Genomic DNA, 14,712 nt, shown 5'->3' on the forward strand with positions numbered 1-14,712 from the left:
AAGTGTTATCACACACACAGATTCCAAACGCTCGGCGTAGGCAGGGGAACTAATAACTGCGCTCCTGGAGTCACCAGAATCCAATAATCCCCGACAAAGACAGTCCACAGGCAGCTCTGCGTTTCAGCACAGCAGGCATCATCCCCAGGCAAGGAGCCTTTTGCAGCTGCACGCTCTCTCCTCGCCTCTGCCCCCCAGATCCCTCGAATGACTCCGGTGCCTCCGGCCAGCCCCGGCACCCGGCAGGGGAAGCAGAGCTCTGCCAGCACCGGGAAGTGTGGAGGAGGATCCGTGGTAGGTGCAGCTCCTGGGAGTCAGGGAAGCTGATGGAGAGGCAGCAGTGTGAGGGAGTTGATGTGCACACAGAGAGCGGCGAGGAGCAGTCCATCAGGAACCACGGAATGCAGAGAGATCCCTGCTCCACTCCTCCGTCTGCCATTTTAATTCTGACTTCAGAGCCGGCTGCGAGCGTTGGGTTTTTCACTACAACCAGAGCTGAAGTAACCACGGTTTTTTCTCCTCGCAGCGTCTGAAGAGCCTGAGCTATTTTGGGATTTGTCTGTACTACACTGAAAGTGACACCTGTTACGCACAGACACAAATTAGAGAAATTACAAGCGCCCGGTTCCTCTGATAGGATCCTACAAAAAATGGGGTGAGATCCCGTGGGTCAGGGCTGGGTGAGCAGCACGGGCTTTGCCGTGGGGCAAAGGGGATGACCCCGGTGAACTGAACAGACACCAGTATGAGAAATGTAAAAAGTCTGTAGTAGCTGATGCAAGGGGAAATCAAGCCTCCATGTGACCAGAAGAAGTAGTGCATGATCAACTAAATGCCACAATACATGGTTTCTTATGCAATCGAGCCCATGGGACTCCAGGCCTTACACATCCACTTTGTGGCCAAAGCTGCAGGGATTAACTCCTTCCTTAATGACTGGGAGAGAGCACAGGCTCCTGAAATGAGTCATCCCCCCAGGCAGGCCGGGGTTTGCTGAGACTGGAGCTGCCTGCGCTGCTTCCAGTCACTCCCATTCTCTCAGGAGCCCCAGCACGCAGGGCCAGCGTGGATTTTCTGTGTTCCCACTTCTCCCTGGTGGTTTGCACCACGCTGTGCAGGCAGGCAGAGGCCACCTCGAGATCCAGGGAGCTCCAGACGTGACAGATGAAACACCAGAGCGAGATGAAAGCTGGGAGCCTCAGAAAGGGGGCAGTTCACTGATGCTTTCAGCTCACACCGCTTTTGTCAGGCCTGTGGTGCGTTAGGAAGGTGAAACCAACTTTGATTTATTCCAAATGACTCTTTCTGGTCGCTTTCAGGGGAAATGCAGCGTTTATTTTACGGTTTGCTTTCCTTTGAAAATCAGCAGCCCTGGAATGTTTCTGTCTTTGCCTGGCTCTAGGTACTTGCTGGTGGCACTCAGGCTCCCAAGAAGAATTCAGAGCTGTGCTGCACTGGGGAACAATCAACTGTGTGAGAAATCTTGGGGCAGTGGAAAACTTCAGCACTCAGAACTGAGTGGTGAGGCCTGAGAACATAAAGTGATTTTCTGACACTCTTGGGCAGGATTCGGCATTTTCTGGTTCGAACATCTTCGACATTCCACTATAAAAATCTAGGCTACTTTTCTGGTTTAACTGGAGCCCATTTCCATGTGTTGCTACTGGTTTGGGTTGGGTTTTTTTTAGCTTTTTTTTTTCCTTCCAGACTTTAAAAGTAGGAGGCAGAGCTTTGGTTTTGTAAGAACTGTCTATGAGGGTGCAAATTCCTGGGCCAGAAAGCAGGCTTGGAAAATGGGAATAATCCATGGCTGTGGTCTGAGACAGGGGAGATCGGGGTCACTGTCAGAATGGCAGGGAAGGAACCTCTTCCAGAACTGGGAGTAACCCCATGGCTGACCACAGCTGGGCCCTGAGTGCTTACAGTGCTGATTAATAAAATTAAGAGTTTTTATAGTGCTGAACATTCTAATAAAATTTCAGGACTTGCAACTGGGATAGTTCGGGCTGGATATTTGGGGAAAATACCATTTTTTTGAGGAGGGAGGGAGGGGATTGACCCTCCAGGCTGTCATTGACAGTTCCCTCAGCACCACAAAAGGATCAGGGAGTGATTCCTCAGCTTCCAGAGGGAGTTTGGGCTTGCACTGCTTCTTTGCCAGGCTGTACCTGAAGGTTCATCCTCAGTTCTCCGGCGTCTCCCGTGCAATTTTCTGCTGTCACGCTGCGATGACCTCAGCAGCAACAACAAATGGAGTCTGACACTCCCCAGATCTCACCCTCGTGCACATCATTGTTGCTGCTGGGGGTGATAAAATAACCTGAGGGAGGCCCTTGGTGTTTTGAGTGCTGAAGGAAACCCTCGTGGTCCTGCCCGCACTTCCAGCTTCCTGCCGGGGAAGCCTTGGCTCGGGTTTCGGTTTAAATGCCATCGGCCACACCTTCCCCCAGCGCAGGAAGCACGATTGTTAAAATCAGGGCATGTTCCTGTTTAACTGAAAGGCTGAGATAAATAATCCAAAGGCCTCGTTTATGCCAAGCGAATTCCTGCCCGGGCCGGAGCAAGTCTGGGCAGCTGTAAATCTGTAACCCCTCGACCTCGCAGCCACGGAAGGGGAGTCTTGGCACATCCCTCGGGAGTGGCTGGGCACAAACGGAAGGAGCAAAGAATCGGGCAGAGGTGGACAGGGCAATGGAAAAGTTTCTTCACTTTACCAACCCAGAGGCTTTTAAAAGCTGCCTTACAATGCAGAATAGTCAGTTTTTCAAGTGCTGATGTGGGGTAGCTCTTTTTGGATTTGTCAGTGATACCTCATCCTTACAAAACAGCCTCAGTGAGGGACAGAACCACAACAAACATTCAGGTTTCATTTTTTTCCAAAAGGTTTATTGTTTTCCAGACAAGCTTCTTTAGTGAATTCCAGAGAAATGGCAAGTGAGTCCTTTCTTTACCAGCCCACCAGAATCACAGAATGGTTTGGGTTAGAAGGGACCTTAAAGCTCATCCAGTGGCACCCCCTGCCATGGGCAGGGACACCCTCCAGCATCCCAGGGTGTTCCAAGCCCCGTCCAGCCTGGCCTTGGGACACCTCCGGGGATCCAGAGGCAGCCACAGCTGCTCTGGGCACCCTGTTCCATTTGTAACACTCTGCTGCCCTCCCTGGGGTCCCAAGCAGCAGGAAGAAGAGCAGCAGGCAGATAAAGAGCAACAAACCCCTTCCCAAACAGTTTCAAAGCTGATTCCGTGCATCTGTTTGGGTGTGCACAGCTGACAGTCCCACAGAGAGTGGGGTGGGGGGTTCACAGTGCCCCTCGGGAGGTGGTTCAAGGGAATTGTGTAGCACAGCTGGTGCTGGCATCGAAAGCCGGCGCTGCCAGAGGTGTGGGATGGTTCCCGGGCACTGTCGGGGATGTGTTGGCACGGCTGTGCTGGCACTGGGGAGTCACATTTGCATGGAGCGTTTGCGTTCTCGGTGCGAACCCAGCCCACGGCACAGAGCAGGCACTGAAGTGGGAGCCCGCAGGTGAAAACCTGGCCCTCCCTCTGAAAAGCTGGAATTTTTCCGGTGAAGTCTTAAGAAACCCAGCGGGAAGAGCCGGGATCCTTTTCAAGGAGGTGGCACCGCATTAACATCCCAGTCCCTTCAAAGCACCGCCTAATGGCCTGTGTTGGAGTCGGGGCCGGGGTATTTGGGATCCTCAGCCCACACCAGAATTCCCGGTTGGCACAGGGACACCGCTCCCACCCCCGGGACCCCCGGCCGCCCTCGCAGCGCTGGGAGCGGCTGTGGGGGCAGCTTTCGCTGCGCTCCCGATGCAAGGAGCCAGCGGCGCGGAGACAAAAGGAATTATTTCAGCTATTAGCTGCTAAGAATAGAGGCGGCGGGGGTGCTGAGGTGCCTGACAGCGCAGCCGGAGGAGCAGGGATTGCAGGGGGAGCACGGAAATAGCCGCGCTCCAGCTCAGCACCCGCAGCTCCCGAGTGAGTCACCCCGGGCCGGGGGGCACAGCTGCGGTGGGCAGGGTCCGAACCGAGCAGGGTCCGAACCGAGCAGGGACCGAACCGAGCAGGGATCGAACTGAGCAGGGTCTGAACCGAGCAGGGACCGAACCGAGCAGGGACCGAACCGAGCAGGGATCGAACTGAGCAGGGTCCGGACCGAGCAGGGTCTGGACCGAGCAGGGACTGAACCGAGCAGGGTCCGAACCGAGCAGGGACCGAACCGAGCAGGGTCCGAACCGAGCAGGGTCCGAACCGAGCAGGGACCGAACCGAACAGGGATTGAACCGAACAGGGATTGAACCGAGCAGGGTCCGAACCGAGCAGGGACCGAACTGAGCAGAGTCCGAACTGAGCAGGGACCGAACCGAACAGGGATTGAACCGAGCAGGGACCGAACTGAGCAGGGTCCGAACCGAGCAGGGTCTGAACCGAGCAGGGTCCGAACTGAGCAGGGACCGAACCGAACAGGGATCGAACCGAGCAGGGACCGAACTGAGCAGGGTCTGAACCGAGCAGGGTCTGAACCGAGCAGGGTCCGAACTGAGCAGGGTCCGAACCGAGCAAGGTCCGGACAGAGCAGAACCGGCCCCGGGCTGGGTTTATGGGGCAGCTTTCGGCACCGGAGCCTGGTTTTCCCTGCGGAGCATCTTCCCAGTCGCGGGGAAAACCCCAAAGAGCCGCGCTGGCTGCCCCACGCTCTGCTGAAGGTGCCGCTCCCCTGGGCAGCGGGTCCGGCTCTGGCACGGGGCAGGAGGATTTGGGAAAGGCAAACATTCCCGGCCGGGCAGCGGGGCCGGAGGAGCCTCTTGATGTCGGTCCAACTGTGTTCCAGGGTGTTTTCCCAAGTGCTAATCTCGAAGTTCCCTTTGCAAATACCTCATAAAAGGTTAAAGATACGCACGGCAGGTATTTACATGCGGGGTCAGTAAATGGTGAGGTGCTCAGAGATGGCTTTAACAGCTTGTCCTGCTGCTGTTTAACAAAAATCCTTTTGGTATCACTGCGTGTTTTTATCCAATATAGCTTGAAAGAGGCAATTTTCCTTCTGTGCTGTTTGTGCAGCGCAGGGTACAACACATTCCTGATCTATGACGAGGTTTCCAAACTCCGTAGTAAAATGAATAATAATGATAGTAAACGTTGTATAACTTTTTTTCCTTTTTTTTTTTTTTTTAATACAGCAACCTTTGTATTACTTCAGTGCTGGATTTTCCAGTTATTGTACGCAAGGGGAAAAAAAGATTTTAAAAAAAACAAAACAAGGAATAACAATGAATTGGAAAAAAAAAAAAGCAAAACCCAAACGAATTCAAGGTTTGTAAGGAAAGAAAAATCAGTGCTGGGTGCCACTGCAGAAAGAGTCGAGCTGGACAGAATTAAACATCTCAGCTGGAGCGTGGACAGGGCAGCAGACAGCCTGCTAAAAATAGATTAATCCCAATTACAGCCACACTTCTGCTTTCCCCAGGTTCCCCGTTCCCCGTGCGCGCAGGGGGCGGTGAATGGAGAGGGGCTCGGTGCCCGGGTGGCCGCAGCGGGGCCGGGGGCACTCGGTGCCCGTCCTTGCATAACCTGGGGGCTCGGAGGGTGGCGGTGGCGGTGGCAGTGGCAGTGGCAGTGGCGGTGGCAGTGGCGGTGGCAGTGGCGGTGGTGGTGGCAGTGGCGGTGGTGGTGGCAGTGGCGGTGGCAGTGGCAGTGGCAGTGGTGGTGGCAGTGGCGGTGGCAGTGGCGGTGGCAGTGGCAGTGGCAGTGGCAGTGGCGGTGGCGGTGGCGGTGGCGGTGGTGATGGCAATGGCAGTGGCGGTGGCAGTGGCGGTGGTGGTGGCAGTGGCGGTGGCAGTGGCGGTGGCAGTGGAGGTGGCAGTGGCAGTGGTGGTGGCAGTGGCAGTGGCAGTGGCAGTGGCAGTGGTGGTGGCAGTGGCAGTGGCAGTGGCAGTGGCAGTGGCGGTGGCAGTGGCAGTGGAGGTGGCAGTGGCAGTGGTGGTGGCAGTGGCAGTGGCAGTGGCAGTGGCAGTGGTGGTGGCAGTGGCAGTGGTAGTGGCAGTGGCAGTGGAGGTGGCAGTGGCAGTGGTGGTGGCAGTGGCAGTGGCAGTGGCAGTGGCAGTGGCGGTGGCAGTGGCAGTGGTGGTGGCAGTGGCAGTGGCAGTGGCAGTGGCAGTGGCAGTGGCGGTGGCAGTGGCGGTGGCAGTGGCAGTGGCAGTGGCAGTGGCAGTGGCAGTGGCAGCACTGTCCCCGCCTGCTGGCCTTGGCTGCACTCCAGCCCAGCGCGGCTTAGCTCCTCTCCCTGCTGCAAATCTGCTCTGCCGGTGACCCGAGCTCTGCCGGGCAGGGCTGCGGCTCCCGCGGCCTCTCCGCTTAAAGATCGAGCCCTCGGCACCTCCTCCCGTGCCAGGCTCTGGTTAAAGCCCGCAGGAATCCCGGCTGGTTTGATTTCCTCACGGACAAGGCTCGCGCTGCGAGCTGACTGCTTCTCGTCAGCAGCGTTGCAAAATGTTTCGTGGGAAATAAACAGATTTAAGCCTCTGTTTTCCCAACTCTGGTAAGTTTATTTGTCCCATCCTGTCTGGGAAACTCTGGAAAACAACTCTTTTCCCACCAAAGGGATGGATATTAATTACCAATTTAAATATTTAGCCAGATAATTAATCCCTTCAGCTATAACAAATTCGTTTTGTTTAATCAGAAACCAGGAGTGAATGCTCTGGGGTTTCTTTTAGTTTCTGTGGCAGAAATCAAACTTCAATATCTTGGATTTACCTGAGGAACAACTCCTGCAGGTACAGGGGGAACAGCCTGGACTTCATTTAAATGTCCAGCTGAGCCTGATGGGAAGTTTTATTCAAAAATCGAAGTCATGGTGAATGCCAGGACACAGCCCTGAGGGAGGCAGGATCGTGTCCAGGCTGGCAGGCAGCTCTGAGTGGGGATAAGGGTTTGGATGCGCTGGGGAACAACAGCATTTCTGCTTAGAACTGACCAGAAAATATTTCAATTTACACTTTTAGGGCTCAATCACCCTTTGCACTGAAATGCAGATTCAGGATTTGCCTTTTTGTTGTTGTTTTAAATTAAATGAGAAAGTCTCAGTGCAGAGCAGTTGGTACCTGTGGGCTGCTGGGCAGAAATTCCCCTGCACAGCCCTGTTTGCTTCCCCAGGAGAAGTCCCACGGAGCCAGTCTCCTGGAGCCCAGCTGATGCCAGAGCAGAGTTTCTGGCTGTCCCACAGTCCTGGCTGTCCCTCCTGCTGTCACCTCCCAGCTGCCTGGAGCTGCACCCTGGGTACACAAAAACCTCCCGTGAAAAGTTCCGCCAACCTCGTAATGTAACAAAGCAACATTTTCCCACTGGGAAATGAACAAAACGGGGAAATATCTGTTTGGGCATTCCTGAGCGGCTCGTTTAGCACTGCTGGGCCAGCAGCAGCCCGTGGCCAGCAGCATCCCTGAGCCTGTGCCCGCTGCTGCCGGGATCGCCTCCGCAGGGCGAGCCGAGCCTGGGGCCTGGCTGGGAGATCCCTGCAGGTGGGAGGGCACATCCCTGCCCGTGTGTGCGTCTGCCTGGAGCCGCTGCTCTTGCCGGCACGGCAGGGATTGGGAAATGTGCCGTGATTCATCCCGAGAGCTGCAGCCCCGCTCCCAGCCCGGCTCGGCACCCACGGGCGCTCGGGAGCCGCCAGACGCGCACGGAGCAGCTCCGGCTGCCAGGGAACGCCCAGAGCCAGAGCCTCGCTGCCACGCACATGATTTATTCTGCTCCGAAACGGGGTGGTGGGGGGGAAAAAAAAAAATCCTGAAGTGCTTTTTATTACCGAAAATTATCATATTTGGGATTATCATATTCATCAGCTTGGCTGGCGCTGGCTGGGGAGTTCTGCTGTTCCTGCTGGGATTGGTGCTGGCAGCGCTGCCTGAGCTTTCTCCCTGCCTCTTGTCTCAGCCTGGAAACTGGGATTGTAAATTATTTTGGCCGGGGATAAACTGGCCTAAATAATTTGCTTGTACAGCGCTGAGCCACAGTGGCCTCTGGGTCTCAGCTGAGCCTTCTGGAGGCTTCTAAAAATAAGGAGTTCTAAGCTATTATCTTTTAAAATACTTGGAAAAAACAGGGGCAAGACGAGGATCCTCTCACAGATGTTTTGGCCTCAAACTGCCAAGATTTTTTTTTTTTTAATGTGTTTTCTTGATCAGTTCTCTCCATAGCCTTTCGTAAAAACAAGGCTCACAAATTTAGGACAGGTGTTTTGTACTTCCATAGCAAAACTCATTTGAAAACCACCAGTAACTTCTAAAATCCAAGCTACCAGTAATAAAATGAAAATGAATCCTAAAGCAGTATTTTTATGCATGAGTTGATTACTCTTCCCAGCCTGGAATTATTTTGCAAACAAAACTCAATTATAGAATGAACGTTTCTATTTTTTTTTCCTAAGAAAAAAATGGATATTGCCATTTTTCAAGATGTTTTGGATTTTTTTTTTTTTGCTTAGCTAATTCTTATTAATCTCATTAGTCCTACCACAGATTTTTTTTCCCCTTACCAAAATGTTTAGAGTGATTCCTTTGTATAACTTATAAAGTAGAAAACAAAACATTAAACATTACAAACCAAAACAGATGAAAATACTTTCAGCCTTGCTCATGTACCTGCCAATTATTTTCCTCTTAAAAAAAAACCCCACATAAACCAGCTCCTTCCCAGCCTATTTTACTCCTTTAAAGGGGAAAAAAGTGCCGAGGATTCTCGTTCATCCTGCAGCAAGGGCCAGCACCTGAGGAGTGGCAAGGACTGGGTTTGAGCCTCTAAGCCAGCATCTAATACTGATCCTTCCCAAAAAACCCCAAGAAAATAAGAATAAATGATCATGGAATGGTTTGGGTTGGAAGGGACTTTAAATCTCCTCTTGTTCCATGGGCAGGGATGTCTTCCACTGGCCCAGGTTGCAGCCTTAAAATTTGGAGTGCCCAAGTTTGGGGTGCCCAAATTTGGGGTGCTACCGCCCAGAATGACAAAAGGTGCCAGGGCTGGGAGTGGCTCCTCCTGCCCGTTGTCACAGGAGCCATGCCATGCCCCTGCTGCCCACTGCCCTTCCTGTCTGGGGACTTTGGGGCCGTTTCCAGCTCTAGTCTGGGGGCTCAGGGGGTTCTGGTGGCCTCCAGCCCCGCTCACACCGCCCCAGGTGTCCCCAAGCGGCGCGGGGTGCTGTGCTCCGTGTGCCACTGGCCCGAGGTAACCCATAGCCCAGTTTTCCACCTGTAACCATGGCAACCGGAGTTACCTCGCAGAGGTGCCTGTCACCCCCTGCGAGTAACACCCTGCTGCTCCCTGGCCCCGGGATCCTCCACCAGCACACCCCAGCACAGCCCAGCACAGCCCAGCACACCCCAGCACACCCCAGTACATCCCAGCACACCCCAGCCCATTCCAGCACAGCCCAGCACACCCCAGCACATCCCAGCACACCCCAGTACAGCCTGGCACATCCCAGCACATCCCAGCACACCCCAGCACACCCCAGCACACCCCAGTACAGCCTGGCACATCCCAGCACATCCCAGCACATCTCAGCCCACCCCAGCCCATCCCAGCACACCCCAGCACACCCCAGCACACCCCAGCCCATCCCAGCACAGCCCAGCACACCCCAGCACACCCCAGCCCATCCCAGTACCCCCAGTACCCCCCCAGCACACCCCAGCGCATCCCAGCACACCCCAGCACACCCCAGCCCATCCCAGCACACCCCAGCACATCCCAGCACACCCCAGCACACCCCAGCACACCCCAGCCCATCCCAGCACACCCCAGCACAGCCCAGCACAGCCCAGCCCATCCCAGCACACCCCAGCCCATCCCAGTACCCCCAGTACCCCCCAGCCCATCCCAGTACCCCCAGTACCCCCCAGCACAGCGCCGTGGGGCAGGGGCAGCTCCTGGCAGGCTGGCTTTGTGCAGCCCCAGCAGGGCAGGGCAGGGCAGGGCAGGGCTCGTTCCCGTGTTTGCCCCGTGCCAGTTCCTGCCGAGCTGTGCTGGGCAGGCAGCGTGACGGGCCAGGGTCACGCAGCACCTGGGGAGGCCAGGTAAACACAGCAGGGACGAGCTTCAGGCCGTGCCCAAACACAGTTCCTGCCCTTTTCACAGCCCAGCGTGGCCAGCGCTGAGGAATGCACCATTAAATCACATTTAAAGGTGCAAAGGCTCCATTATTCCCCCTCCCAGTGCTTTATGGAAGTGAAAGCTGGCTGGGAATGCTGTGGCAGGGAGACCCAGGCAGGAAAATACTGGGAAATGCTCCACTGCAGCTTAAAGGCAAATATTTCCTTCCCAGAATACCAAGGTTATTCCTGCAGCACAGAAAACAAAAACTGACTTCTGTAAATCCCTGGAAGTGTCCAAGGCCAGGTTGGTTGAGGCTTGGAGCAACCTGGGATAGTGGAAGGTGCCCCTGTCCATGGCAGGGGGTGGAACGAGGTGAGTTTTAAGGTCCCTTTGATGGCCCCCAACCCAAACCTTTCTCTAAATCCTTTTCACAGACACAAGGCAGGGAAATCCATCCCACTGCCATTGGGAGGGGATGCTCAGAATGGTCCAGGGAGGTTTCCAAGCTGGAGCTGCAGTCATTCCATGACTGGAGGGGATGGCAGCGAGGGAACCACCAGAGCCAGCACAGCTCAGGGAGAAGGAAAGGCAGAAGTCGTGGGATGGAGACCACACAGATTTGGGAAGGACCTGCTGGCCGCTAATAACCTGAAACAAACCCACCCCGTCCCCAGCTCCATGGAAACTCCTTCCTTCAAAGCACTTCCAATGCAATTTACTTCCTGTTCCTGAATTCTCTGCTGGTTTGGAACAGACCAGTCAAGGCTGGAGGGCTGGACCACAGGTGAGAAACCAGCTCTGCCTTTGGCACAGGGGACAGGCAGAGCTTCTGTCCCCTCCCAGGAGACGCCTGTGGCACCTTCACTGTGAGGATGCAGAAAAAGAGCAGCAGCCTTTGGTGTTCCTTGTCCTCCCTGGGCAGGGCAGAGCTCAGAGGAGCCACCGGGTGAGGGCCCCTTGCAAACCCTGCCCCAGCCTCCAGAGCCGTGCTGGGGCACAGAGCTATCCCAAAAAACAAATATCCATTAAATGGACCTCGAGCACAGCACAGGACATGTCTTTAGTGACTGGAACGGGGGTGAGAAGAGCTCTGTCAGCCAGGCCCTGTGTGAGAGCGAGCGGAGGAAACCTAAGCCGTGAAATATTAAAGTTCCAAAATTAAACCTTGTTTACGTAACGACTGGGTCACTGCTGCTGTGGAACACGGGAGTTTGAACCAAAAAAGGCCCTTTCCAGCAGGCTCTGCTCTGCTGCTCTCTGCCAGGCTTCCCCCAGCCTGTCCCCACCGCTTTCTGCTGCTCATTGCCCTGTGCAGGGAGCAGGACCCGGTACCTGAGAGCCAAGAGCTGCTCCGGGGCTGAGCCCCCAGCTCCTCACAGCTCCTCACAGCTCCTCACAGCTCCTGCTGCTCATTAACACCTCACAGGACTGTGAGTGCCCTTCCCAAATCTGCCTTTCCCCAGACTGCCCTTCCCCCTGTCCTCTTCCATGGAACACAATCCACCTGCCGGCCCCCAGCTGGATTTGGTGGCTTTAACCCACGCTGAAAACTGTATTTGGGGCTGTCCCTGCAGAGCCAGGAGCAGGAGCTGATGGACATGCCATGATTCAATGTTTTCTTCTCTTTGAAATAAGGAATAAAACTGTCTGCAGCCTCTACAGAAAACAGTGAAACGTCCTTGCTGCTTCAGCCTGGCTAATTACAATTATAACAACACAGCAGACTAAAAATAAAACAATTTAAATGCAAAATATAACAAAATAACTTTATGGAGCTTCCCCCCTGCAGCGTCTTTTAAAAACCTTCTAAAAAGCCTTTTACCACATAGCTAAACACACCTTTATTTATTATTTTTTAAGAAAAGGGCATTAAAGAACTTAATCCAAACTAAATATTTAAGCAAACAGCAATTAACTAACAATGATGAATGGTAAACAGTCCTAGTCCCACGCCAGACCGGGACTTTAAAGCCCGTTTATCTAAGCTAAAGCTGCTCAAGGGGAAAAGCAAGTTTATTGAGTAAACTTTGCCTCAGCCACCTTGCTATTAAAACAGTCCACAAGCAGAACCTGCGTCGTATATTCTGGGAGGGAAAAAACGGAGCGAGAACGTAACAGCCCGTGGCATGGAAGTTACAATGCTGTGTGGAGCAATTCTCCCTAAATAGAAAAGCAGGGAAAATACAAAGCTGTGAAGCAGCTCCTTCCACCCCCGTGGCCTTGGGTTAAAGTAGGAAGAATGAGAGATCCCTTAAATTCTACCTGATGTTCCCATTTGTCCTGGGCTCCTCATTCCCACTTCACTTATCCACTGGGAAGGAGGGAGCCTGGGCAGAGTTGCCTAAGATTTTATCCACTTGGATATTATTATTATTATTATTGTTATTGTTATTGTTATTGTTATTGTTATTGTTATTGTTATTATTGTTATTCCTTCTATTTGAATGTAACATAATTATATTATTATAACATAATAATATCATTATATTATTCGCATTATTAGCATTATGATAATTAGCATTATCAGCATTATCATCATTATAATTATCGTTATTTTTACTATTATTTCTAGTATTCCTACTTATTATTATTCCTATTGATATTATTATAGTAATCATCATCATTATCAGCGTTATCATGATTTTAAATCATCCCCATCACTCTGGGGCTGCGGCGGGGGGGTCCCGGCCCCAGCGAGGAGCGGGGGGACAGGCGGGGGGGAAGGACGGGAGTGGGGGGCGTGGGGGGCGAGCAGGGGATGCGCACGGGGGGTGCAGGGGGCGAGCAGGGGATGCGCACGGGGGGTGCAGGCAGGGGATGCTCACAGGAGGCGCGGGGATGCAGTGGGATGTGCGCAGGATGTGCGCAGGGACGCAGCTCGATGTGCGCAGGATGTGCGCGGGATGTGCGCAGGATGTGAGCGGGATGTGCGCGGGATGTGCGCGGGATGTGCGCGGGGATGCAGCGGGGTGAGCGCGGGGATGCAGCGCGATGTGAGCGCGGATGCGGCGGGGATGCGGGGGGATGTGCGCGGGGATGCGGCGGGACGAGCGCGGAGATCCAGCGCGACGTGCGCGGGATGTGCGCGGGGATGCAGCGCGACGTGCGCGGGATGTGCGCGGGGATGCAGCGCGACGTGCGCGGGATGAGCCCGGAGATCCGGCGCGATGTGAGCGCCATGTGCGCGGGGATAGAGCGGGACGTGCGCGGGATGTGCGCGGGGTGCGCTCGGGCTGTGCTCGGACCCGACCCTGCCGCTCCGCGCCCGCGGTACTCGCCTGGCGCAGCATCCCCGGCCCGGGCCCGCTCCCGGGGGGCCGCAGCGAGCTGGGGCGGAGAGGAGGCGGCGGAGGCGGAGGAGCCCCCCCGTCCCTCCTGGATCCCTCGCAGAGGCGGCGGCCGCGGGACCAAGGTCACCCCGCAGCGACTACAATTCCCAGGAGGCAGCGAGATCCCGGGAAAAGGCCCGGGGGGAGCGGGGGAAGAGTGAGGGGTCCGCTCCAGACCCCTCCGAGCCGCCTTCCCCCTGCATTTTCCTCTTCTTCCCCATCGGAGCTGGGATGTCCCATCCCAGGGGATGACGGCGCAGTTTTTGAGAATCCGGCACAAACAGACGCGGATCTATTTCGGGATTGGAAAAAAAAAAAAAAAAAAAAAAAAAAAAAAAGCAGCAAGCAGCATGAGGAGAAATAAATGTCTGACGGTCGGGCTTAAAGTGCTGCGTGTTCCTTGCAGGGCTGGAGCCCCTGCGTGTGCCACCGCACATCTCCGGGACCACCTTCCAGGACCTCCACAGCCGTTAGTGGGTATTATCCTCACTCCCTCTTAGGAAGTGGTGGGATAATCATTCCCCATTTAACGGCTGGGAAACTTGGCACAGCACACATTAAGGGATTTGCTGACAGGCGCACAAGAAAATTGCGCTAGTCAAGCGTTCTCCCAATTATGCCATCCTTGGAACTGCATAATTTCCCTGCGTGATTCCAAACACGGCTCAGACTCCCTGGGCAGGGCTTCGTCTCTGCAGAGCGTGCAGCTCAAATCAGCCGGCAGGACCCGTCTGTGTCCCCTCCGCGGGGCTCCGCGGGGCACAGACCCGCAGCTCCGTCACCCACCGCAGCGGTGGGCAGGACGTGCAGGTATAACCCGGGGGGCACACGAGAGGTCTGGCGAGGCGGAGGGATGCTCAGCTGCTCGGGGCTGCTGCACAAACCCCCGCTCCAACCTTCCCCAAGCTCTGCTTCACCTCCGCGCCCTGCGCAGCGCCCGCAGAATTCCGCAGCCCAGTGGAAATTCCCCAGCGGTGCCAGCGCTGGGGCCCCCGGGGACCGGCAAAACCTCCCTGGAGCCAGCCAGGAGCTGGGGCGCTGCCATCGTGAGAGCATTCCGGCCGCCGGGAGGGATCCTGTGGAGCAGGGAACTGGGGGGGAGCAGGGGGGTCTGGAACTGGGGAGCGGGGACGGGGCCCCTCGCCCTCCCTCCCCGCGCGGTTCTCCAGGCTCCCCTGCCCTCATTCCGCCGGGCCCTGCCCGCCCAGCCTCCTAATCCGCACCAAGCGGGACTGCCGATGAACGCTGCGATAAATTTAGAAAGAAATCTTTGTGTGGGTCAGAG

General features: G+C 55.2%; 1 protein-coding gene across 1 annotated transcript; it reads left to right on the forward strand.

Annotated features, from left to right (window-relative positions):
• The first annotated feature begins 12,019 nt into the window (after positions 1-12,019).
• On the forward strand, positions 12,020-13,736 carry LOC128799371 (translation initiation factor IF-2-like). Its single transcript, XM_053963716.1, has 2 exons — positions 12,020-12,029; positions 13,020-13,736. Exons 1-2 carry the CDS (start codon positions 12,020-12,022, stop codon positions 13,586-13,588), a joined length of 579 nt encoding a protein of 192 aa, XP_053819691.1. The 3' UTR covers positions 13,589-13,736.
• Positions 13,737-14,712: the final 976 nt, after the last annotated feature.

Source organism: Vidua chalybeata, chromosome 24 (assembly GCF_026979565.1).
Source record: "Vidua chalybeata isolate OUT-0048 chromosome 24, bVidCha1 merged haplotype, whole genome shotgun sequence".
Taxonomy (NCBI): Eukaryota; Metazoa; Chordata; class Aves; order Passeriformes; family Viduidae; genus Vidua; species Vidua chalybeata.